This window comes from Primulina tabacum, chromosome 3 (assembly GCF_025594145.1).
Source record: "Primulina tabacum isolate GXHZ01 chromosome 3, ASM2559414v2, whole genome shotgun sequence".
Classification (NCBI taxonomy): Eukaryota; Viridiplantae; Streptophyta; class Magnoliopsida; order Lamiales; family Gesneriaceae; genus Primulina; species Primulina tabacum.
Window position 1 is genome coordinate 12,789,141 of NC_134552.1, and position 26,902 is coordinate 12,816,042.

Consider the following 26,902-nt stretch of genomic DNA (forward strand, 5'->3'; position numbering starts at 1 on the left):
ACTGTGTGGGTGCGTGATATATCAAAATTATATATAATTTTATTTATTTTTAAAACAGTAAATAAGCAACACTCAACACAGCACAACATAAATTGGACTTTTGTGTGTCATTTGTCAAAATCAATTCCCTCTGCCACCCTCTGGTCGGCAAACGAAGCTTCAACTTCAGGTGTCTCCTCAATCCCCCACCCTCCAATGTGTGTTCTCTGTGTGTTTTATTTGTCTCTTGTCTCTGGCTGTCCCCATCTCCCATCAAATCTCCTCCTGCTTAAATACACCTCATAGATCACTGGCAGTTTGTGTAGTGCAAAAGGTGTACACAGACCCAACATCACACGCCCATTTGGTTTTATTTCTATCAGCTGGAGTGGAATGATCTGTTTTTTTTTTCCGTTGATTTGATACGATAAAGGGTCTCAAGAAAGGGGATTCACAGGAGAGGGAAAAAAGCTCGAATCTTTTGGTGGGTATGGTGTTTCTTGATTTCAAAATTTTACCACTTTGGATTTGTGTTGAGAAGTTGCAATTTCTGGTCATGATTTGGTTGCCTAAAGGGGTACTGGATTTAGTTCTTTTATTCCTGATTCTCTTTTTATGTTTTTTTTTTGTCAGAATTTTTCACAGATGACTAATGTTATCCAGTCCTTGAACAAACCCATGAATCAAGTGGAAAAAATCTTGGATCCTCAGCTATGGCATGCCTGCGCTGGTGGGATGGCTCAAATTCCACCTATCAACTCCAGGGTCTATTATTTTCCTCAAGGTCACGCTGAATATGCTAATAAAACCGTGGATTTTGGTGGATTTTCAAGAATCCCACCTCTTATACCTTGTAGTGTATCAGCCATAAAATACTTGGCTGATATTGAGACTGATGAAGTTTATGCTAAAATTAGACTATTCCCTTTGAGAGGGAATGAATGTGATGTTGCTGATGAGGGCAAACTGTTGGGATTTGAAAAAGATGAGGAAAAGGAGAAATCCAATTCCTTTGCTAAGACTTTGACACAGTCTGATGCTAACAATGGAGGGGGGTTTTCTGTGCCGAGATACTGTGCCGAGACCATATTTCCTAGATTGGATTACTCGGCTGAACCTCCTGTTCAGACAATCTTGGTTAAGGATGTCCATGGTGAGATATGGAAATTTAGGCATATTTATCGAGGGACTCCGCGGCGCCACCTGTTGACAACGGGTTGGAGTAATTTTGTTAACCAGAAGAAGCTTGTGGCGGGGGATTCAATTGTGTTTTTAAGGGCGGAGAACGGCGATCTTTGTGTCGGGATACGAAGGGCCAAAAAAGGGATTGGTGGGGGAGTTGATGTTGTGTCATCTGGATGGAATACTGGTGCTGCAAACTGTGCAGATTCTTTATACCGAGGCTTCTCTGGTTTCTTGAGCGAAAATGGGAATTTTGGCGCTGGAAACGCCAAGAAAGGTGGTGAAAATGGTGAAATGGGATTGAAGGAAAAGGGTACTCTAAGGGCTGAATCCGTTGTTGAAGCAGCAAATCTTGCTGTGAATGGCAGGTCGTTTGAAGTTTTCTATTTTCCTCGGGCAAGCACACCAGAGTTTGTTGTGAGAGCTTCTGCAGTGAATGCTGCCATGAGATTGCAATGGTGTTCTGGAATGAGGTTTAAGATGGCTTTCGAGACGGAAGATTCATCTCGAATTAGTTGGTTCATGGGAACCATTTCGTCTGTACATGTTGAAGACCCTGTTCGTTGGCCTAATTCGCCTTGGCGCCTTCTTCAGGTATCTGAGCACTACTCCATTTCATCTATTTTGTAAATTTCATCTATTGAATTCTTAGTTCTATTGTGCCTTGAAAGACTGGATAGATTCACAATTATAAGCTTAACCCCCCAAGTAGAGTGAATTCCTTGGTCCCTGCGAAATACTCATTAGAAACGTAACTAGTGTGTGTACATGAAGTTAGAATCTTGATTGTTTTTGACATTGTTTTGATGAAATCGTTTGAAGGTGGTATGGGATGAGCCTGATTTACTACAAAACGTGAAGCGAGTCAATCCATGGTTGGTTGAATTGGTATCTAATATACCAGCTATCAATCTCTCTCGTTTCTCACCACCAAGAAAGAGGCCAAGGTTTCCACAACATTCAGAATTCCCTTTTGTGCATCTTCCGATGCCACCTCTACTCGGCAACCCCCTCAGTCCAAGCAGCCCCTTGGGTTTTTTACACGAACACATTTCTGCAGGCATACAGGGAGCCAGGCATACTGATTTTGGATTATCTTCATCAGATCTCCACTTCAAGAAACTGCAGATGGGACTGCAATCGATGGATTTCAAGCATCTCGATTATGCTAGTCCGCTGCCCAAAATTCCCACCGGGAACTGCCCCTCGGCACGAACAAAATTTGATGCATTGCAATGCACGTTGAAAACGGGAAGCTCTTCTCAAGATTTTAATAAAAAGAATGAGGCGAAGAAACCTGTGTTTGTTTTGTTTGGACAGCCAATTCTCACCGAGCAGCAGCTCTCTCAAAATGATTCAACAGACAGAAACCAAGAAAACATGGCCAACAATTCGAACGGATCAGGATCAGCTGTCATTCAGAATTTCCCACCAGAAGCCTCGTCAGATGGAGAGTTCCCATTGTGGAAAGACCAGAAACTCGAGATTGGGTTCGGTGTCACTGGACATTGCCAGGTGTTTGTTGAATCTGAGGATGTTGGCCGGACCCTTGACCTCTCACTACTTGGTTCGTACGAAGAACTGTACAAGAAACTCGCCTTCATGTTCAACATGGAACAATCCGAAATGCTGACCAATGTAGTTTATAGTGATGTAACCGGCACGACTAAACACATGGGAGACGAACCCTTTAGGTAACTCAGACTATCAATCACTTCCATTTTTTCCTTCATTTAACCATATCTGTATTTGACAGATCTTTGTTGCCATCATTTCTGCAGCGATTTTACGAAGAAAGCGAGAAGGCTAACAATCTTGATGGATTCAAGCAGTGACAATCTTTGAAATTAAACAAGAACACTTTGTTTTGATATTTTCATTGTACAGTTCCAATTTAACTTTCCGAGAAATATATGCTCAAACTTGAGCACAACCGCTATCTGTTTCTTCTTGTGAAGAAGTTACATTTCTTTCTGCAAATCATTGAATCTTTTGGCAATCAATTGTGATTTCTTTCCAGTCACATTCTTGCATCCATCACAAATTATTCATATGCAAACAAGATTTAAGGAATTTCAATGATCCAACTTTTTTCTTTTAACAATTAACTTGTGGTGGCCACACTTTGAAATAAAGATAGCATATTTTTACCCACGCATATTTGTCATATTAAAGTAACTACTTATATTCATTCAATTTCTTAATATACAGAATATGCAGTGTAAATGTAAATAAATAATAGAGAAGTAAAATAAATGAACGTTATAATAAAATAAAAAAGTTGAAGGAAAACAATTGTTCCGACATAATTGCACTCTGTACAGAAATTTTATGTACTTTTCTCGAGATTTATTGTATGCATATGTGCTTATTGTGGTCCAATATGTACTAATTTAGATAATTTCTAAAAATCCCATAAATTTTTTTTAAAAAAAATCTCACGGACACACACTTTTAAATCAAGGGTTATTAGAGTATGTCTTTTGTGAGACGATCTCACGAATCGTTATCTGTAAGACGGGTCAACCCTACCGATATTCCCAATAAAAAGTAATAATATTAGCATAAAAAGTAATATTTTTTCATGGATGACCCAAATAAGAGATCCATCTCACAAAATATGATCCGTGAGACCGTCTCACACAAGTTTTTGTCGGGTTATTATTGATTGCATGAATTGGTTTAATCTAAGTTCATTTAATTAATTAGTTGGTATACCACATAACATTAAGTGATATTAGTTGTGTAGTATTTATTCAATAACTAGAGAGCAAATTGTACATGTGATGTTGAACAACAGATTAAGTGGATCTAATTAATGTAACTAAATAAATAGTCTCAACTCTTACATAGTAATTGCAAACATCAATGAACAACCTTTCTCAAACTACTTAACATGTGTATTTCATAATTGTATGTCCTTGAATACATTTTTAAATATATATAAAAAGGTAAAACTAGGACAATCGTGAATGCTCGATTTGTTTAATGTATTTGAAAAAGAGGTTTTTGTTTCTAGTTACTAATAGAGCAATCGAAGCGTGAAGTTTGAGTTGTTTTTACAGTTTAAGTTATTGGAGTTGTACGCTCAGTCTCATATTTATCTTTATATATATATATATATATATATATATATATATATATATATATAATGCACTGAATTTAATAAGCAACGTAGTCGTAAATTAAAGAAACGCGCAAGTAATTTGACTTTAAACTCAAATACCAAGTGCAGATCGAGAAACCATTAAAAACCAGTTATGGTGGCGCAAGAGTGGGGGGAAATCAATTGGGATTTGAGCAAAATAATAGTATATTTAGGGGCTGAAATTAAGGATTAAGAAGGGTGGACATGGACCTAATCCCAAGTATAATGTTTAATACTTTGTCGGTCAAACAACACCAACGAGCAAAGATTTATGGAATCAATTCAGTATAAAATATAACCCCTTTACCATGTTCATTCAAAGGTACATTGATGGCTTTTAGGATTATATATATATTTTCATCTCATAAATCAAATTAAGTTCCAATATTTTATCTAATTGAAGTCAACATATATTTTGATATTTTCTTCTTGAACAACATTTCTTTCTCTGCTCAAACTTTTAAGGTATCATTTCTTTTTTGACATTGTTTGTTTAAATCGAGAAAAAAAGGTTTTTTCATATCGATGTAGCTAATTAGTTTTTCATACCTAAAGATACCATGTAAGATTTGATCTTTCATACAACTTCTATGTCCGTGCTTGGAACTGTTAAACAGTTTAAAAAAAATTAGAGTTTCACGGTTTGATAAAACGGGAAATGTTGGATTATATATAAAAGTAAATAATTTTATTCCATAATAGACTCATGGTTGTTAAACTAAATTGTTAATTAGACAATTAATAAAATGAAAACTGGGCTCACGTGAGGCGGCCTCGAGAGGTCAACCCTCGAGGCCCAGAAACAACGCTCGCGCCGTGTCGATGCTTGGGCCTTTCTCAATTCGTATATAATATAATAATAATATCAATAATTAAATTATTGATAAATAATCCCATGAATTATTATTTTTATTATTTGTCATAATGCCATAATTAATACAACTTGACATAAAGTCAATTTTCCAACCGTGCACACTGTCTCGATCACAGATTTAATTGATTTTTTCTTCTTTTTTTAGAATAAAATTAAAAATAAAATAAATCCTTTAGCATATTTTTTAATAAATATGTAGATCCACGACAAATAATCCTAGAGTGAGCTGGATAAGAATACATAATATCTGTGATTCATAGTCAAATATTGATTACTTAATCGGCAGGCGCGTTCGTGTGCATGCAATTATCATATTTTCAAAATATTAACTTATATTTTGATAATCGAGCAAAACACATGTTTAGTATTGGTGAGCGTCGAACCAAATGATTAGATGTTTTTTATCAATATTTTTTCGATCCAATATGTCATACATGATTTGTCTAGTATAATTTACCCGACTTGTATAAGTTACATCGTTATGTTTGACAGTTTATCATGTATATATCTGAAAGATAATAGGAAGATTCTCAGTCAACCAAATAATTTTTTTTAAAAAACAAATCTTCAAACCGGAATGTTATTGAGATGCATGGTGCGTGAATTTATAATAACACTGCCTAGAATTAAGTGGATGGAAAAATGTGATCCAAGAGAAAGCGTTCAATGTGAGAAATTAGTGCAAAATTTCATGGCTATCGGGGTTGACAATATAAATAAAATATCCCTCATATTTTTTATGAATCAAGAATACGCTGGGTAAATTCCGAACTAACGTATTAGTCTGCAAAGTATGTTAATCAAGTAAATCACATCAATATAAATAAAATAACAATTTTTTTTTTAATTTCCCACACATTTTTTATGAACCAGGAACATGTTGGGTAAACTCCGAACTAACGCGTTAGTCTGCAAAGTATGTTAGTCAAATAAATCACATCACGCAAGCTTTACGAGACAAGCTCGTCTAAAAAAATGTTGATTGAGAGAATCGAACTCTTGATTAAGGTTAAAAATTCAGCTATACAACTAATTCGGAGACCTTAAGGCATATTCATGTCAAATTTGCAATAATTATTGTAGTCACATATCTAACCAAGCTATATTTTTTTATTTGATTTTCTAATTTACGCTAAACACACGTTGCTTTTTGAGTAAATTTTCAAAAGCAACAACCACTAAATAATAATAAAAAAGTAATTAATATCAAATTGGCAATACGAAATTTAATTTGTTAACCTTCGAATTTTTTTTAATTCACTTATCGTACTTTCATTGCATATCAATTTTAATATAAATTTTCAATTTTTTATGTTAATATTTTTCATATAAATATAACTAGACAAAAAATTGTATGAGACGGTCTCACGAATCGTATTTAGTGAGAGTGATATCTTATTTGGGTTATCCATGAAAAAAGTATTATTTTTTATTGTAAATATCGGTACAATTGACCCGTCTCACAGATAAAGATTCGTGAGCTCGTAGATTTACTCCATGGCGTAAGACAATGATCCTAATTTTTTACCCCAAAATAAAAAATTTGTTCGTCTTACACATTTAGTATATTTAAATTTTTTTGAATTCTATTTTAAAAAACTTAATTAAAAACCATGAATCTTAAATAAATTTAATAGTGATTTTTTATTTTTTTTATATAAAAAATCGAGTACAAGGACGTACAGCGGTCACAAAATATCTAATATAAACTAAGTATACGTACACTGAGATCGTTTAAGCCCAAACGGCCCAATCCCAAATGGCCCAATTGTTTCCAACAGCTGCCCATATTGATTTGGCCCATATGTTTTTCATTTTCATATTTTATATTCTTCACAGTCATTTTACCATTTTGGACAAAGTTTGATTTCTGTAAGGCCAAAATCAATGGGAGTAGCCGAGTAGGCCTCATTAGACCGCCGGTCCGTCGTTTTAGCGGGTTGGCAAATCCATTTTTTTATACGACGGTTTTGACATCACTCACTGTAGTGTTGTGATTTCGAAATCGTGTTACACTTTTGGGGTGCCAGAAAATCTTACCAACCACGTCGGACGCTGAAATCCTCCTACCGTTCCACGCCACCGCTGCAGCTCAAGTCCTCTCTTTCTCCGCCACCGCTTCTACTCCATCAAATCGCAAGGATTTTTTTTTTAATTTGTTTGGAAAATGGCAGGTACAATCGCATGTTGTTTACTGGTTTAATCGTCCTATAGCATTCCTTTATATTCATGTAGTTCTAGTTTTGTTGTTTTTGTTATGGTGTATTCGCTGATGGTAACTAAAGCAGAATAAGATTGAATTGCGTAGTTGGTAGCAGACATGAGATTTTTCTCTTTGTTTGTTCAGCACGATCTATTTCACAATTGATCGTTGACCGCGTTAACGAATTCATAAGTGAATTCATAAGTAAGATCTTTTTATTCGTTTTAGAACTTTGAGTTGATTTTGAAATGCGGAGATGTACGCTGCAGAAGTTCAGTAGGTTCTAACTGACTGAATTATGTGGTTTGAAATAGCTCATGTGAAGAAATTGAAGGAAAATGTGCTCATATTGTTCAATTGATGTGATCACGAGGAGATTGAAAATTCAGTACCGTCAAGCTGTTTTTCCATCTGGTGTTGGGCTTTATGAAACTTATTTCTCGACTGTTCTTTGAAGATTTTTTTTTTGTTTCTATCTTAATCGAGATGCTAAATTAATCAAGTTTTATTGTTCTTCGAAATTATTAGCATCATAACTTTTATTCATCCGTGCTTTATTTCAATATATAGAGAAGAGGAACTATCCCCCATTCATACTGTTCTCCACCTTTTCTTTCTTGCTTATGTTTCTAGTTTTTTCATCCCGCTGGTTGCATTTAATTTACTTTCTAAAAGTTGTTTATATCCTTTTTTTTAATTTCTTGTTGATGTTGAATGATTGAGGAAATTGTTTGTCACCACCAAATTTAGGGAACGTGACTGTTTATGTTATGTTGTTTTACATGTATTCTGATTGTTCAACTTATAAATTAGAAGAGTTTGTTTCTCAAGCCTTATACAAGCAGTGCAAAAATATACATTACCCCATTCCCAATCCCAGGAACGGCATCAGGGGAGGGAGTTTTGGAGAAATACGATGGTCCCTTTGAGAAACTAAATTATATCCTTGGAGCTTAATGATAAATGTCCTATTTTTTGTTAAGCTCTTGTCAGTAACAACCCTAATAGTGATGTAAATTTTCAATTTTCATGCAGCAATGTCAGGGAAGTTTGTCCAACATGTTCTGGTAGCACATTGCTGCCAGCAGGATAGGCATTTAAGCACCCAAAATCGCAAGGACTGTTGTACCCTTTATAGGCTTGAGCCTCTTCCCCTCATAAGAGGGAAATTGGCATGGACAGGCATCCCTGCCAATCAATTACGCACGCTCTCGAACTTTAACCGTGGAAATGTTTATTGCAATGGTCTGTTCTAGAATCTCATTATTCAGTTTGATATTTGGTTTTAGTCTTGCCATTCCCAACCACAACCTTTGGAGAATGGTTTAGTAATTTAAAAGTTGAATGTGGATTTCTGTTGGCAAGCATTTATATGTTCTTTTTCAAAGTGAGGATCTACCATATCACTGTGATGAATGATGATGTAGCCAACCACAAATCACTTGTGTTTGTAACTGAACCTTTCTTCTTTACCGCAGCTGCTTCACCCACCACAGTCATACCATCTACAGACAAAAGTGCTTTTCTTAAGCTTCAAAACGGAAGGTATGGAATGATATCTATTAGCATTTGTTTTCTGTGCCCTTCTGGGTATGTTCACTTTTTATGTGGTACCATATATGCTGTTCAACTTGCAATCCTTGTTTCTCGAGTAATTTTGTTTAATTAGGGGCTTGTTGTTTGTCGGGTTACGTCCTCTGACAATGACCCCCCACATTACAAAATATAATAGGTTGGCTTGTAGAAAATTCTGATAGCCTTCTGCAGTTGTTTTATTTTATTCTCTGATTAACCTAAGAAATTATTTATTTTTCCATTGTGTTCCTAACTTCCTGAGGAAATACATCCTTACACGTGTTTTTGAACTTTCATAGCATTATATGAATTGTTGTTTTCAGTTTTGAAACCTGGAAATAATTTTCTGTTTCAGAGTGTCTCATGATGTGCGTTCAGGAAGTGAGGATCATTTAAGTTACTTGTGTGATGTGATCCTGCAGATACATTTGACATCTTCTTGACTATTTGTTTTATCTTTTGGAAATTAACAGTGATATTCGTGGTGTTGCTATTGATGGTGTTGAGGGAGAACCTATTAGCCTTACTGAATCGGTTGCACAAGCAATTGCAGCTTCTTTTGCCTCATGGTTACTGGAAAAGAAAAAACCCGATGTATCTAAACGGTTGAGAGTTTCCATTGGCCATGATTCACGGATATCTGCACAGAAATTACAGGTATCAGTTCAAACTCATGCCAAAAAAGGGGTCCTTATAGTGATGTCATCACAAAAGTTTATTTTTTTCCTGTAAACTACATCTTCATTATTTTGCTTGCTCGGAAGAGGATTTGAGAGGTCCTATATTGAATTTTTTTTATAGCGGCTATGTGACTGGTATTCAAAGAACTACATTCACCAAAAATAGTTAGAAGATTAATTTGTTGATTAATATGCATAACATTATTAATGTCTTAAACTAGAAGAGAAGCATGACATGCACAGGAATTAATGTGAGTGTTATGCATATACCTCGTGATACTTTGCATCAATAATCATTTGAAAGCATACTGGAAAATTCAACATACTTTCCATTTAGACATTTTTAGCTAGGAAGATAAACAACTAAATAGTTTGTTTCCTTGATTCTGATATTGAATAAAACTCTGTTACTTACACACGGTTGGTGGTTTTCAATCTTTATTACTGCAATAAAAGTGGTTATATTTGTCCTTCCTTTACGAACGGGTAGGTATAATGAACTGTTGAAATTAGTATTTGTTAGGGTGGTATGGTTCGAGTTAGCCAGACTGTGGGGCCCTTAGCTCCTAATCGTTATTACAATGCACTCTGATTAGGGTTAACTAATTACGAGCGGAAAACGAGTTTAAAATTTCCTTTACAATGAGCCCAAAATATTTCTTCTATAATTTAAATACTAAAAATAGTATTTCATCTCACATCATAAACATGCCCACACGTAATCAAAACCAATCATATACAAACATCTCATATCCTCGGGACATGCCCCGGTATATAGATACATATACATATATACTTGGAACAAGACATAAACATAAAACCTCAGCCCAAGCTGTGGCTCCCTCCAGAAGTACCCTCTCCGGTCTCCTGATATCCTGGAGTACCTGCCATTGTCCACACACAAAGACAACAACAGCCCCCCTTGGGGGTGAGCAAAGCTCCGTATGGAACAACCATCATATATACCACAAGTATCTAAACAATGATATATGGTATGCAATGCATGTATGTCGTGGAGGTATCGGGTAATATGCCCATCCACTGAGCACATGTCAGAATCAAACGAATCGCTATCAAATCAATGCTCGAGCTGGCACACCGGTCTCAATAAGGGATACTCGTATGATAGCGTCGACGAAGCGCCATCAAATCCCAAATCTCATATCAATCGTCGGGGCCACAAATGTCTATGTTTTAAGGGTCATGTAATACCAAACATAGCATTGTGTTCACAAACCCCAGAATCCAATCAAATCATATCAGGGTATCCAAGGATCATAGCTCAACGTGCATGTCATGTATCGATGTATGCATCAAACGATGTGTGTTAACAAAATATTTATTTTATACATCGATATCTCAATCTCAATGTCATGTATGCCACATAAATCAACAAATAAGGCATATAGACATGTATTCTCATTCCAATCAATCAAATCAATCCAACATATATCATATAATACAGATACATGTCGTATGTTACCCGGTCGCAACATACCTCAATTCTTCGTTTCCAATTGATGTAGCCTGAAGATATTGATATTACACTTTATCTACATCAATAACATACTCATTTCAATCAATAACATACTCCAAAATCATTAATATGAGTTTCAAATATCATTTGAAACTTAAAAAATTTATATCAAATCCAAATCATATCATAATTCAATTCCGACTTCGAATACGAGTTTCTTGTCGGTTATTCTATCACATATAGGAATCTCGACTTCAAATACATGCTATTTCAGCACTTTCATATTTAGAGGTACTGAAACTAGAAGAAAATTACCTCAAAAGGAAGCTCTCGACGCTAGGATTCCGAATATATAATTTGTTTTAAGTTTGGATAACGTTTCGAGGTGATTTCATACGCTTGAATTCGATTTTCTTATGTTTCTTCGAAGAGGGAGAAGAGAAATGAAGATAATTCTCACCAAAACCGTCCATAGCAATCTTAAATACCATACAGCTGAAGCGGCGTGCGCATATGCGCGCCAGAAATCGCGCATATGCGTGATATGTTCTGCCCCCGCGCGCGGGCCTGTGCAGGTTCGCGTCTTGTTCTGTCCAAAACGCTATTTTAGGTTCCGAATTAGCAAAAATGGTAAACAGAAAAGTTGTAGATCTATGTCTTGGCTTTCATTTGCCACTGACCTCACTCAATTTGGATATAGGATGCGAGAGTTATGCTCATTCTCCCAAACTGTGTCATTGTAGGAACTACAACGCACACGATACACTTCGGGATGATTTTGCCCATATTTCCAAATGGATTTGGACAAAACTCAAAACATGAAAGTTTTAGTATTATGTATTATCTTTCTAATGAAATTGGCTTCATGTCATTTGGACCAATACTCTGTTAATTATGCTAAAAACCGTAACATGTGTCACTTTCTGTTGCGGTTCATCACATGTTCCAAATACAAATCAATTTCTAATATAATCTTTCATCCTCACCACTTATTTTCTCACTTTCATTGTCATGATATACATCATATACATAATCACATGACTAATTTCATGAATTATCGATAATCAGCATAGGATTTACGATAATACGATACACGGTCCTTACACAGACAGCCCAGACTCCTAAGAAAGGGGTAAGAATTGAGAGAGAAGAATTCAAGATACAAAATTTTTGTATCGGCATATATGTCGAATGATTACCAATGGGTGTATTTGTCCTATTTATATCTTTTGGTACTACAATAACTATGATAAACCATTTTTTTCATTTTTTCTTTTACAATCACATGAAACTAGACTAACTTGTTTAGCCTTCGAATCCTCTTATTCTTGACTCATATGTGCCGCACTTGTATCATTACCTTCCCCCTCATAAACACCTTGTCCCCAAGGTGGAAGTCGGAGTATGTGCTCCAAAAGTTGCAATCGCATCCCAAGAATTTTCTTCCACCGGCAACCTGTCTGGCTTGCATCAGTATTTGAGTGATCAACCGCCATCCCTTGTGTGTATTAGTCGAAAGATAAAAATGGAGAAAAAAGTGAACATGGTTTGATTTGCAAGTGGAGCCGCTGACAAGGAGAATATTATAACTTGTTTTTGACATTTAAATTTAGCAATATCAGCTGAAACAATAAAATTTTTGAAAGTTCCTTGGCTTAGTAATCGTGCTTCACACCCCTTCGGCACCATTGCTTCCAACAAGATCTTCATGGGTGAAGTGGGCAGAACACTCACAACCTGATGAGTTAAGTTCACAACAATATTTTGAAAACTCTCAGCAGTCGGAAATATAATTTTGACTTGCTTTGTAACCCGATTCCCAGAAGTTATTGGCGAGAATTGTAGTAGGTTAGAGCGTATGAAATCGGCCACTGATTTTTCTTATGTAATTATCCTCTCGCACCTTGTAGCTGTATTTGTCATCCGTATTATGCATCAAGGCTACCATACTTTCAGCCACTAATTTCATGGAGATGTTCATCAACTTTGTCTTCCCATCAACTGTATGCCACATTTTGTTTGCAAGCTCACACAAGTAAGCAATCATGTCTAGGCTATGATGCACAATACTTCCCACACGCAGTCCCAATTTATGTGATATCAAGCCATCTCTGTTATCGAGTGACGTCTCATTCTTAATTTCGCCCGCGTTAGTTTCTGCTTCACTATGGTTGGATCAGTGTTCTAAACGACGGTTGAGACGGTCGCCTATGCGGTAGGCAGTCCTCGATTGCCCCGCATTTGTCTAAGACAGTCTCTATAGGTGGTCTGAGGCTATCCGGCGGACGAGATGGTCTGGCAAGCGGAGGAGACGATGGAGTTGGCCGAGACAGTCAATGATTTAAAAATTTTAGTCAACCGTCAAAGTCAATTAATTTAAAAATTAGTCAAATAATTTAAAAAACTTAGATATAATAAAAACACATCTTACTCTCTTTTGTATTTATTTTGGATTTCAAGTGTCCTCCACCCGCCTCAAACCGCATCCAGCCATCGTCGGCATCGGCCACCACCTTAATTATCTTGTTAGTTTGCATTTATATATTTATTTGCACTTTGTCTAGATTGTATTATATTTTATGAAGCTTTTTTATGCATAAACATTATTCAATTGCATATATTACATAAAAAAATGATGATTATTTGTAATTACATTGCATGATTATATATAAGTACCTATAGAAAATTGCTAAAAAAATCAACCGCCTAGGCGGCTGAGGCGGTAGGCTGTCACTGACTGCCTCGCCACCGCCTCCCGTTATTTACAACATTGGGTCGGTCTTTCCCTCTTGGGAGGGTTTTGGAATCCATATTGAAACTTGAACTCCCACTTGTAGGCTCGGGATCACCAATATTCCTTTGGGACAATTGATCGAATTGGTGGGGTTGGTCATTGATCGAATAGGTGGGGTTGGTCAAATCTTCCTGTCGACAAGGGCTTATTTCCTTTTTCCAATTGATTTCTTTTACTCCTCTTCAGCCATAACTAAGATATTCTGTTTGCTTCTATGCTGTATCCACCTATCTGTCATCTTCAGAAATGTTGCTTGAATTGTGATAAAAAACCTCAAACTCACATAGACCAAATATCGTTTTTCCAATGCAATTAAGAATTTCTTCCAATGGTAATTAATTGATTTCGACTCATCAAATCATACCAATCCAAAACAACACCGTCCAAATGAAAATAAGCAATCTCTAAGCGTCGCAAATCTGCAATACTATAGAAATCGAAATACCTCTGAATGCGAGCAATCCAAGCCGACGAATTTTCGTCAGAATTCGTGGGACATCGGGTCGTACAGATTTTAGTTGATTGGTGGAATCGGGAACCATAAGTTGCCATGACTTTTGATGACTAATGCGACTTTTGAAGATTAATGCTCGTCGATGAAGGCGGTTGCTGTGCCGAAGGATTATGTGGAATTCTGCGAATGTGCCGCTCCAAATTTGCATTTAGATTTGCTTCTCGATCTGGATCTCATGGTTTTCTTGTAATGCAGCAACTTTTGATAAAATTTCCTCTAATTGGGTTTCGCACATTTCTTCTGCCATGATCGAGGAGTCTATCAGTGCAACGAGAGCACAAAATGTTAGGGTGGTTAGTTCGAGTTAGTCGGGCTCCTAAGAAAGGGTTGAGAATTGAGAGAAGACCTCAAGATGCAAGAAATTTGTATTGGCATATATGTTGATAACAAATGAGAGTCTTTATCCTATTTTTATCCTTTGGTACTACAATAACTATAATAATCATTCTTTCCATTATTTCTTTTACAATCACATGAAACTAGACTAACTTGTTTAGCCTTCGAATCCTCTTATCCTGGACTCATTTGTTCCGCACCTGTATCAGTATTCCTCTTAGAAAAAAGAATGTCAAATGAATTAGAAGAAACCCTTTTCCAGCTAGACAGTTTGATAGCTGAGGATCGTAAGTGAAAGTTATTGGAATCAAACCTATGCATTTGATTAAAATCTGCAATTCTGCATACAAGAAGCAGTCTGGCGTCCATCTTTTAAGTAACTGGGGTGCTGAAACGCAACTCTGCAGTCAAATGCAAAATGCATGTTCGGTAAGTTGAACTACCTAAAAATTTTGTGTGTAGATCCACTGGAGATGGGAACAAGTGATATCTTAAACTCAGCTCTGGAAATGCTTGTAATGATAACCTTTTACTGAGCTTGTGGATTACAATCATTTCACCATTCTACGCGTCCTGGGTCATCATTTTATTGACAGATCACTTCGTTATAACTTTAAAACTGCAGGAGGCTATATCACTTTTTTCAGCGTTTTTCTTCTAAGAATTAAACAAATAGATGACCATTGGTCTTCTGAAACTATGATATACCTTTTTGTTTTTTGTAATAATTTGTTTACAATTTAGATTTCTCTCTTTTAAGCGGAGGGGGTTACATAGTTTTATTCCGTTCAAATATTTGATCTTTATCATTTTTTTCCCTGTCAATTTAACTTATGTGGGTTTAAAGGTCGAGAATAATTTATTTAATTCCTAATACAGAATCTTAATGCAATTTCAGGATGCTGTATCTCGAGGTCTAGCTGGGGCTGATTTTCATGTTATTCAATATGGGTATGTGATGCTTCCTATATGTGCTAGTTCAAATCTGAGACAGATGCAAAAATTTACTTTTTACTTGATCAACAACTTCAGCAGTGGAGAAAAATTCTTCTTAGACACATTGAATTTAAAAGCATGGTTGTTTCACATATATCTATCTTCCCAAAAACAATGCAATCTTATAATTGGAAGATTTGCCTCTACTGTAAGATGTAATATAAATTCAATCATCCACATTGCACTGCCATAGCAAAGGACACAGAATCACATGCTTTGCATTGTATATTATCCATCACTTGGTGATATAATCAACTCATGATTTTATGAATGGAGATGCTGTTGTGCTTTGTGAACTTCAGTTCTCTGTTCGTCCTGATCCATCACTTGTTGATATAATCAACTCATGATTTTATGAATGGAGATGCTGTTGTGCTTCGTGAACTTCAGTTCTCTGTTCTTTCTGGTCAACCACTGTCTAGGCATTTAGTTTTTCAGGAATTATGTAAGTGCAAACCTCGGTGGCCATGCTTTTGTGTGTGTGGTTTAGAAAACAGACTTTCTTCTTCGTGTTACCTTCCATGTAAGCACTCTTTGGTTGAGCCATCACTACAGCAGCATGATATAATATTTATAACATTTCTGCTTTTGCAGATTAGCATCCACACCAGCAATGTTCAATAGCACTCTCACCAGTAATGAAGACGTTCAATGCCCAGTTGATGGATCTATAATGATTACGGGTCAGCCGATTAATTATATGCTTCTTTTGATCTAACCTATAACAAACTTAATATTATAACAACTTAAATAGACCTGGGATAGCCAGTTGTAGGCTAGACTTACGCAGACTGTTGAACAATCTGTTTTGCTCAAAGAAGCTCGATTACAATTTCAAATGTTGCAGTTAAAAAGGCATGTTGTACCTGCTTTAGAATTTTAGTTATATATCGGCGTTTCAAGCTGGAATAGTTGTGATTCTGTTTTTGTCTGGAACAGCTAGTCATCTTCCCTACAACCGGAATGGATTCAAGTTCTTTACCAATGCTGGCGGACTTGGGAAACCCGATATCAAAGTTATATTGGAGCGTGCTGCTGAGATATATAAAAACATCACAGATGAAGATTTGAGGGATGCAGAAAGGAAAGCGAAACAAGCTGTGAAAAAGGTGGACTACATGACTATTTATTCATCTAATCTGGTAGCAGCAGTTCGTGATTCTGCAGGGAATATAGGTATAATATCGGACATAATCCTTGGTATGTAGATCGTAAGACACTGCATTTTTTTAGGAAAAAATAAGCAACTTTAGATTAGCACTCACATTCCAGCAGTAAGCGGTGCTTCTCTTTATACGGATGAGCAGAGGCAGATCTACATCACCCCAAATTCTTTTAATTTTTTTATTACTATACACAAATATTTTTGTCTAGTATATATATATATATATTAATAAAATATTTTGAGTGATTTCCATTTTCAAGTTTGTTTTAAAACTTGTGCTAGAAGTAATTGGTTTGATTATTTGATAGTCCTCATTTCCATTTTCGTTTTTTAAAACTTTTTAAATTTATTTGTTCTTGTTCATTTTTTCAATTAAACCAATTTCAATATCTATTAATTGAACTCAAATTGAACATTTGTTTAGGTGACTGAATTTTTGTCTTTATGATATATTGGCGTTAAATGTGGGCATCTCCTATGAAATCAAAACCTGACTTTTTTAATTTTATTGTCACTCATTTTTTTTGTATTGAAAATGATTTAAAAATTTGTTAAAAGATATTTCTGAACTTTACATTAAATTTTAAAATTAAGTTGTAAAATTACACCAAAATAAAGAGAATGAAAAAAAGAAATGAAAGTTCTTATTGAGTTAAAATTTGATTTCGCTAGTAGTGATAGATCTCCGTGACCCCCGAAAATTTTTAAAACCATATTGCTATATAAAAAACATTTTTTCCTAGTGTGTGTATATATATATATATATATATATATATATATTGGATAAAGCACATACCACAACTCTGAAGAGGGAAATCGATGAGCCCCGCTGAAAATTGGTAGCTCCGACAACGCCGCACAATGCGGCTCTTTCAAACATAAAATCTTGGATCCGCCCCTCCGAATGATGTTATTATGTTCCTATTATTGGAGTCTGTCGCCCCTCTTCCCCCAACCCCCCGACTGTTTAATAATGGAGCATTCCTATTGACCTTACGTGTGTCAGTAATTACCGTGTTGAAATCCACTTCATGATTTAAAAGGCACGTAGATCTTGTTCATCGTTATTAATTATTTTATCTCACTTTCAGAGAAGCCCCTTGAGGGACTCCATATAGTTGTGGATGCTGGAAATGGGGCTGGAGGATTCTTTGCCGTAAGTATGGACTGTTTTATTTTTTTTATTAATTTTAATTATTTCTTGCCTGTTTTCTACACACATTCTCCAAAGGTGTTAGATATTATGAAGCATGAGTAATAAAATAGGAGTGAGTGGAGGATCATGGAATCTTTAATAGCGTTTCCTGAAGTAGATTAACTAATAACGAATGAGTCCTCTAGGATATTTGCAATCTTTTTGTTGTAAACTTGTGCCAAAAATGATGTCGCTCTTTTGTTAAAGAATCTCCATGTAGCTCCCTTAATAGTTGTTGTCTCCGGCGTATCAGGGCAAGGTTCTTGAGCCTCTTGGAGCTGTTACTTCTGGAAGTCAGTTCCTAGAGCCAGATGGTAACTCTAAATTTGAAAGTTGTCATTTATGTAAATGTGTCATGTGCACGAAATGTTTTTGGGAGCTGATGTTATATTTATACCTATACCAGGATTATTTCCGAATCATATTCCTAACCCGGAGGATAAAGAAGCTATGAAAGCTATCACACGGGCTGTCCTTGAGAACAAAGCAGACTTGGGAATCATCTTTGATACGGACGTTGACAGGTACGGGTTGCTGGTCTCTTGTGTTCCTTGGAAACACCTGCTGAATTTTCTGATGAAACATGATGTTAGATCTTTTGTTCAGATCTGCTGCTGTAGACTCCAGCGGCCGTGAGTTCAATCGGAACCGATTGATTGCCCTAATCTCTGCTATTGTTTTAGAACAAGTATGTTTTTCTCAATGACGTGTTCGGTGTTTCTTGGTTTCTCAAAGAAAGCTTTTCCTAATTTTTTTGTATTTTTGTGTAACAGCATCCAGGGACAACAATTGTCACTGATAGTGTCACGTCAGATGGATTGACTGCATTTATCGAAAAGAAACTGGGTAGGATAAATAGTTTCAGAATGATAATTTTTTTGGTTATCATGAAGCTTACACTAATTAATCTTCTCAGGTGGAAGACACCATAGGTTCAAAAGAGGCTACAAAAATGTAATTGATGAAGCTATTCGTTTGGTAAGTAAAGAATAATATATTAATATGAGTCTGGACCTGCTGTCTCTATTTGCAATTCTGGGGCTATTTGGTCACTATCACCTTGAACATTACTTTTGTGCTTGTTTCTGAATATCTTAGTTCTAAAACTAATTATTATTTTTGAATATATCCCTTTTCTATATACACCCCTCACCTCCATATCACAGGTTCTGATTTCAATGCAGCAAAAACGTCAAAAGATATTGATACAAGTGTATAGAGAGTCATCAACCTGATTGACTAGTTTATCTTAGAGAAAATGGCTGGGGGAAAGAATATTGTATGTGTTGGTTAAAGAAACATGCTCACTTGTTAACTGATACAGATTCACCATTCTCTTAATTTTCTTATTGTGAAATGGGACACATTTTCAACTTAGGCATCGTTTAGTGCGAAAGATAAGATTTTGTTTCCTCGCCTCATCCAGCACCAGTCAGAGTTAAACAAAGTTAAGTTATCTATGTCTTTAATTTATTTATCCTAATATCATACGTTATTATCATCTCATCACATGAGGCAAGCGATGTCTTAGTTTATAACACACCATTATTATCCTCCATGAGGCACAACACATGAGCTATCACGTATCCCGACTCGATTCAATAATTAAGATGGGAGTTTGAACCATATGATCGCAATTTCAATGTCTGATAGTAATTTTTGTAATAGTTAAGTATTTAATTCAGGGATATTATTTCGTTCCTCATTTTTCCATTTCTATCCAATATCCATATACTTAAATTAGTTTCTCGTGTCAGGTTTTATGCGAGTGGTTGATTTGGCCATCTCTGGTGTCCTTTTTTTTATTTTTGAGTGAGAGAGAGAGAGCGAGGGGGATCGAGTGTTGGGGCTGGGGCTTTTAAAGACTTTCGTGGTGCATAATTATGGAAATATGAAATTCAAACACAGCCGACTGTCATGACTTTCATACAGGGTCATCCAACTGTTTTGATATTTCAAATATGTTTATATAAGCTTAAAGGACTTAAAGGACTAATGCTGCTGGTTAAATTGTGGCAGAACTCTGTTGGAGAGGAGTCACATTTGGCTATTGAAACGAGTGGTCATGGAGCTCTTAAGGAGAATAATTGGCTCGACGACGGTGCATACCTCATGGTAGGTTCTTGTCATCCCTGTTATTGATTTTTAGTCATCGAAGGTCCATCCCATATTTGCCTTCTAACCTGCTATGAACAAAGGCAACCGCTAATTCTTTGTTTCCACGAAAATTTATAGCTCAATAGTTCCTTCAATCTCGATATGAAGCATTCCTTTTTGTTTTGTACTTTATCGGTTGTAGGTCAAAATTTTAAACAAACTTGCATCAGCTAAAGCTTCTGGAGTTGGTGGTGGCAGCAAGGTTTTGACAGATTTGGTGGATGGTCTAGAGGAACCTGGTGTTGCTGTTGAACTTAGACTCAAAATCAATCAGAATCATGAAGATCTTAGAGGAGGGTGAGCTTCGCTACACCTTACTGTGAAACTTTTCTCCTGTGATTCATTAAACATTGATATTGATGCATTGCAGATCGTTCCACGAATATGGAGAGTCAGTGCTACATCACTTGTCAAACATCACTGATTCAGACCCAAACCTTCAGAAAGCCCCTGTTAACTACGAAGGAGTAAGTAGTTGAAACTATTGGTTCTTTAATATCTCAGCTTATGTGTTGTTACTAGAAAGGAATATCAATTCTAAGTCAACTCTTGACAGTTCTATTAAGTTATGTTTGTTTCACTTTAGTGCATTGCGATTACACTTTAGCTACAAAAATGATCTCATAATTGAATCACAATCTTGCTGTAATTTATCCTCTAAATGTAGTCGTCATGGAACAAAATAGTGAGATCACGTAATTTGATCATAGAATATGTTGATCCCTACTATATCGCATTGGCTTGATTGCAAAGAACCGTGCTTACATTTTCAACTGAAAACCTTGGCAATGCCGTGTTTGGTAATGCTTGCACAATTAAACAACTCAAAATTTTGTTTTGTTTGTTTGTTTGTTTTTTTCATTTTACAATATTTGTGTATATATGATCTATGTGGAATTGGGGTTTGTGTTTTGGTATATTCCTTTAACAATATGTAGTTTCCACTTTCTATGAAAAACAGGTACGAGTTTCGGGCTATGGTGGATGGTTTCTTTTGAGGCTCTCACTTCATGACCCCGTCTTGCCTCTAAATATTGAGGTGACTGCACCATTCCATAAAGAAGCTACATGGTTTGCTTAAAATGCCTGTGACCATACTGATAATAGTAATTCTTGCAGGCAACAAGTGATGAAGATGCCGTTAAACTTGGTCTTGCTGTTCTTTCTGCTCTGAGAGAGTTTCCTGCACTTGATACTTCCACTTTAGACAAATTTGTCCAAGTATGATCGACAGATTCCTTAGTGGCTTTTGTTTTGCTACACATTCTCTGCATGTATAAAAAAATGCGGTAAAAGACAGACGTCAAGTGATTCAAATCCGTGAAGTTTTGCATGATGTGTTATAATGTCATGTAAAATCTGTGGCATACAAATCTATGACTACAAATATTAAACGTTACGTCGAGGAACATGAATAAATTTTACTGCAATTTTGGTTGATCTGATATGTGAGACATGCAGGTTGTTCAATGTTATACATTACATATATACATGTATGCACATGACTTTGGTTTGATCTTCACAAACTTGAAAAAGTTGTTCCGAATAATCATGACTTTGTCTATATATTTTACGTATTAGATTAAGACTTGAAGGATCTGTAATTTGAGAACTGACTCAAAAGATCTTAATTTTTCATGTATCAGAAAACCTAACATCCTTAAATAAAACTTTTTTTTTAATTAAAAAAAAAACCCTGAGATCCCAAACAAGTGGAACTAAATGGCTGTCTCCCTGTAACAATGGTAACAACAAAGTTTAATTTACATGAACTGTACAATTCAATTCTTTTGGTCCTGGATCAGTCCATGTGTCTTTGACATCCGTAAAAAGGGTAATCGACATTATACCTACACCGGTGATCTCTTCTGTGGCAATTGCTTGCCCTCGTCACAATCAAAACCATAACCTTGGCTCCCGGATCGCCAGTAAAACCGACGTTCTATCATTGGGCTCAAAGACCACAGAATTATGAGTAGACCTAGAAGAAATACATTTCACAACCTGCAACTTGTCAAATGTCCATGTACACAAATATTTACGCTACTTTCTGTTTTACGGTTTAGATGCGTATTATTAGTATCTTTAAATAAGTTTCGTCATGAAGTTGAAGTGCATGTCAGGTGAGGTTTTTGGCTGAGGCCAAGTTGCATTTTCAGGCACTTTAAATACATTTGAAGCCTAGACTTGCATATAAATTTTTTACTCCAATGTTTTGTACGTCACAGTTTGCAGGACATCCCCAACTTCTGGCTTTGGCCTCTGCTTTAGCTACTAGCCTTTTTGCTATTTCCTGTCTACGGTAGCTTTCTCGAACAGCAACGTTTGGATATGTATGCAATACCTTGTCTATACACAATGACATCATATCTCATTCTGACCAATAATCGGATTTATCAGTGATATAATTCAAAGATTAGGTTCTCGAATTAAACTGAGATTACTGTAATTATAATGTATTTTTATAACATTATTTTATTTTGATTTAGTTTGCACGAAAGATTTCCTACCATATCCATCCCAATATATTTTTAACCATTAAAAGATGAGATGAGGGTAATCTAAAAACAGTGTTTTGACACTCCAAGACTTTATGTTGTGGATATAGTTCTTCACGGCCAAACCACACAAGTTTCAGATTTTCTTGGGTTCTCATTCACTACACAACGGCCATAGGAGAGTCAAAGGTATAGAACTTTCACCATGATTTTTTTTTTGTTTTTTACTTCCAATGTAAGATTAAGTACTAAAAAATGAGAACTAAATCCTACCTTATATGAAGAAGGTCATTTATTGGAAGAAAATCAGCAACATGTTGGAAAGGTTGTCTTTATGAATGGAAATTAAGTAAGAAAACGAAGGAAAACTCGAAACGATAGCATCGGAGAGAAAATCGAGCTCAGAACGTGCGGCCCCCCCACCAGTAAGTCTGCCTGGAAATTTCTAGGCAGAAAGGTGTGCGCTTTTGGCAGGCCCAGCTCCCGGCATACATGTTCACAAACATGGATGTTCAGTTTCAAGTTTTTCAAACGCCCCCCATTCATATCTTATGGACCAAGAGACACCCGCATGAACGGAAGAAAAACATGTCCCTTCAGAATAACAACATTAAATAAAGATGCTCAAATCTTTTAAATATAATATTTGGAGGATAATTCTGCAAAAATATTTGCATTTATATTGAATGTCTTCTTCTTTCTTCTAGACGAGTTTATATCATTTTATGGTTACATAACTTGTGATTTGTAGTTTTACTATAACATATTTGTATTTTTAGAGATGATTGTCATATCCCGTGAGCACCAAGTGCTGGGCAAATTCTTTCCAAAGAGAAATAAATCTATGTTGTCTCGACTTAAAATTTGCTAACATTTATTTTGAGCATTGCTATTTTCAGATTATAGATCCCGTGAATGGTTTATTGGAGAATTCACACAAACAATGTCCACGGTCAACTTCAACTAATATAGAACTCTTTTAAGAAAAAGCTTCTTTATAGTATTTGACTAAATATAAAACTCTTTCGATTCACTTGTAGAATCTGGGAGGTCTGGGGCCTGCAATAATACCTACAACTTCGCTTAATTCAACTAAATCACAATGTCAGTGCCACATCATCTTGGACGTTCAATTGTTTGAACGTTAAAATATCAATTAATGTGTTTAATGATTGGCTAAATTGGTAAAAGAATATAAAATAATACATAATTTCATGCAATTGATCCCAAACTGGGAATGATCCTGATTCTAAATTGTAGATATAAGAACAATATTTTGTTGTAGCACATAATATCAAATGTAGGATTACTGTGGTAATTGCTCTTCCGGAGTCAACGATATCAAGACTTATTAAACTATAAATTAAAATCTGGAGAATATGACAATCTAATACCCTCAGCCCTCAGGGATATGCCAAATGATGTACAAGTATAGAACAAATGCTCGATCATCACTTGTCAATCTTGTGGTTAATAGTACTCCAGTTGAAGGCATGGAATTCAGAGAGAGAAGTCCCAGAAAGCAACAGTAATATAGATAAAACAATAACTGGTTATATATCATATATCCATGATCCCGAGCAACACAAATAGAACAAAGTTGATCTTTGATGCACATTATTTAGCGCAAAAGTTTGACTCAAACACAAATAGAACAATGTTGACCTTTGATGCACGTTGTTTAGCGCCGAAGTTTGACTCAAATGTATAATTAATTCCTTCAATGCCCTCAAAGGCAAGACACAGAATAACATAAGAAAACAGGAAATTTCTACATAGAGTCATTTGAATGTTCTACAAATATGGTGCACATCACAAGTTCTTGAAGGCAGACCCATGAGCTTGCTTTTGAGGGGTCAGTTTTGCCAATAATGCCTTATTGTGGCAGTGCTCCACATCAACAAAATAGAGACTACCATTAGCCTTGAACGTCACAAAAGGCCTTTTTGTCTCTGCAGGTCGAATATCTGCAAACTTGATGGTTCTTGGTAAATGTGTTGCTAGCCATGATAGCATCTCTACCTCAAAGCTGTCCGAACCAGGTTGCCATCTCAGTTTGTGGATGTAAGGGCTCACAAACCAGTGAAGGGCAGCAGTAGTAGAAGCACTAAGGAATATAACAGTAGATGCCACTGCCCCCTTTAGAATAACATTCATGTCAGGTGATGTCATGAAAGTGATGACGGGTCCTAATGAAACAGAGAGGCAGCATGTGGAAAGGGAGAGGAGCTTCACTTTCTTGATAGTGTTTGATATGGGACCATAATAGACTACACCTGTGTCCATTTCTTTATTTTCCTCTTCTTTCCTGTTCTGAGGTCCAATACTAATCTTGCTGGTGTCTTCAGATGTTGAAGCTCGAGATAACATTCGCTTGTAAACTTGGACAAACTTCAAGACAGGGGTGGTGTCAATTTTCGAAGCAAATGTTTGTGGGCATGGACTAAACCTAGCAACTACATGAAAATAGATATTAGTCTCAATCAAAATGTAACAGCCAATATTAGTTTCTGGTAATTACAAATAAACTGCCAATGTGATTATTGAGCTCAAACCAATATTTGTTGCAACACAAGTTCATCACATGATAATTTGTCACTATTTGCTGACCAAATCTTTCAAAGGGAAGCTATTTAGAGTCAGTAGAAATTTAAAAAAATTGAATCAGTAGAAATTTAAAAAAATTATGATTGTACGTATAACCAATTACCAAAATTCAAAGCGAGACCATTATATCACAAAGTGCACGACCGGACGCAGTAATTGCTTCAGTTTTTAACGGAAGTAGAATCATAAAGTCAGACATAATAGAAATAACTTGCCCACCCAAGATATGCTACACTGAATTATTAGATTTATCTCATGATCAACCAATAAAATAAGCACGCATGAAGATATCAAATCCTCCGCAAACGCCACTCTGTATAGATCGCCAATATATGAAAATAATCAGAAAACGAAAATGTTTAAATGAAGCTCACAACAGAAATGCATGAGATAACCTGAAGTCAATGTTCTTGCTTGAGATCGCGCCAAATGAAGGAGAGCACCTCTCGCCATTTTTCTTCACCTCACAAAACTAAAACCCCAAAATGTTGCAATATTTAGGGTTTTACTTTTCCATTAATTATACCCACTCGATGTCCTTACCCATTTTAAACCATAATAATTCAAACTGTGTAATAGATATAATTTTTCTTAATTTTTGTATTTGATAAAAATAATAATTATCTAATTTTTTTACAAAAATAAAAATATTATGAAAATATATAAGAACCACTACCAATCCGTTTTTGTACTATCATTTTTATCATCAATTTAATTTATGTTCAAATATTTTTTTTGAGACAAATTTATGTTCAAATATAGATAATATTATTATTGTAAAAAATACTGAAAAGCTCGTACTGTCATTTGAATTGATTATATTTACATGATAGTCATGTCATAATTTTGAAAATTATAAAAAGGCTAATATACAATTTGAAGAGTAGGTCTCTTGTGATACGGTCTCACGAATTTTTATCTGTGAGACGAGTCAATCCTACCGATATTCAAAATAAAAAGTAATAATTTTATCATAAAAAATAATTATTATTCTTCGATGACCCAAATAAGATATTTGTCTCACAAAATACGACCCGTGAGACCGTCTCACACAATTTTTTGCCTAATTTGAAATATTGAAATAAAAAATAAAACAAAATAAAAAACAAAAATGTAGTATCTATATCATGTGAAGATAATACCTATGTAAGTAAATATGACAAGAAAATGATTTAGTATTTTGAACCTTAATTATTTTTATAATATGTGAAAGTAAAATTTTTACATGGCTGTAATAATTAAATCATTTAAAAATTTATTTGTCCCAATTTCTATTATCAATTTATCAAAAAAGAAAGTTGTTAAACAAAATCTTTTTACAAGGGAAATAAATCCCGAGTTTCTTTGTGCAGCAAAAAAAATCTATATATTAATGCATATTTGCGCGTGTTTTGTGCTTATAATTTTTAAAATTAATGATAAACTAATTTGAAATATTTAAAAATAAAACCAAAAGAAAAAAAAAAATATGTATAGTGATGTCAAAGCGACTTCTCAAAAAAAAATTGACGACACTTTTTCC

At 35.5% G+C, this 26,902-nt stretch overlaps 3 protein-coding genes across 5 annotated transcripts; 2 read left to right on the forward strand and 1 right to left on the reverse strand.

Annotated features, from left to right (window-relative positions):
• The first annotated feature begins 108 nt into the window (after positions 1–108).
• LOC142540481 (auxin response factor 18-like) lies at positions 109–3,094 on the forward strand. The gene is made up of 4 exons (XM_075646665.1): positions 109–463; positions 613–1,755; positions 1,984–2,855; positions 2,943–3,094. Exons 2-4 carry the CDS (start codon positions 625–627, stop codon positions 3,004–3,006), a joined length of 2,067 nt encoding a protein of 688 aa, XP_075502780.1. The 5' UTR covers positions 109–463; positions 613–624; the 3' UTR covers positions 3,007–3,094.
• A 4,034-nt stretch (positions 3,095–7,128) lies between these two features.
• Positions 7,129–21,715, forward strand: LOC142540482 (uncharacterized). 2 transcript variants are annotated; one of them, XM_075646666.1, is made up of 18 exons: positions 7,129–7,357; positions 8,422–8,631; positions 8,865–8,931; positions 9,435–9,618; positions 15,661–15,713; positions 16,353–16,441; positions 16,698–16,934; positions 18,015–18,079; positions 18,372–18,432; positions 18,525–18,642; positions 18,725–18,806; positions 18,892–18,964; positions 19,035–19,096; positions 20,138–20,233; positions 20,418–20,572; positions 20,646–20,742; positions 21,237–21,314; positions 21,395–21,715. In XM_075646666.1, exons 1-18 carry the CDS (start codon positions 7,351–7,353, stop codon positions 21,500–21,502), a joined length of 1,842 nt encoding a protein of 613 aa, XP_075502781.1. In that variant the 5' UTR covers positions 7,129–7,350; the 3' UTR covers positions 21,503–21,715. The 2 variants fall into 2 exon arrangements, with proteins under 2 accessions (XP_075502781.1, XP_075502782.1); XM_075646667.1 differs by lacking the exon at positions 8,422–8,631 and having other exon boundaries at positions 7,130–7,357.
• A 2,648-nt stretch (positions 21,716–24,363) lies between these two features.
• Positions 24,364–25,934, reverse strand: LOC142540483 (uncharacterized). Of its 2 annotated transcripts, none has more exons than XM_075646670.1 (2): positions 25,776–25,934; positions 24,364–25,229 (listed from the first exon to the last, which is right to left on the reverse strand). In XM_075646670.1, exons 1-2 carry the CDS (start codon positions 25,831–25,833, stop codon positions 24,586–24,588), a joined length of 702 nt encoding a protein of 233 aa, XP_075502785.1. In that variant the 5' UTR covers positions 25,834–25,934; the 3' UTR covers positions 24,364–24,585. The 2 variants fall into 2 exon arrangements, with proteins under 2 accessions (XP_075502785.1, XP_075502784.1); XM_075646669.1 differs by having other exon boundaries at positions 25,755–25,927.
• Positions 25,935–26,902: the final 968 nt, after the last annotated feature.

Excerpts from the sequence above, each read along its gene's own strand:
- LOC142540481 (XM_075646665.1), top strand. The coding sequence starts at position 625 with ATGACTAATGTTATCCAGTCCTTGAACAAACCCATGAATCAAGTGGAA. Across the intron at positions 1,756-1,983 it reads CGCCTTGGCGCCTTCTTCAG|GTGGTATGGGATGAGCCTGA; the intron begins GTATCTGAGCAC and ends AATCGTTTGAAG. Across the intron at positions 2,856-2,942 it reads ATGGGAGACGAACCCTTTAG|CGATTTTACGAAGAAAGCGA; the intron begins GTAACTCAGACT and ends TCATTTCTGCAG.
- LOC142540483 (XM_075646669.1), bottom strand. The coding sequence starts at position 25,833 with ATGGCGAGAGGTGCTCTCCTTCATTTGGCGCGATCTCAAGCAAGAACA. Across the intron at positions 25,230-25,754 it reads TTATCTCATGCATTTCTGTT|TTGCTAGGTTTAGTCCATGC; the intron begins GTGAGCTTCATT and ends ATTTTCATGTAG.
- LOC142540482 (XM_075646666.1), top strand. Across the intron at positions 16,935-18,014 it reads TGATTCTGCAGGGAATATAG|AGAAGCCCCTTGAGGGACTC; the intron begins GTATAATATCGG and ends TCTCACTTTCAG. Across the intron at positions 20,234-20,417 it reads ACGACGGTGCATACCTCATG|GTCAAAATTTTAAACAAACT; the intron begins GTAGGTTCTTGT and ends TATCGGTTGTAG.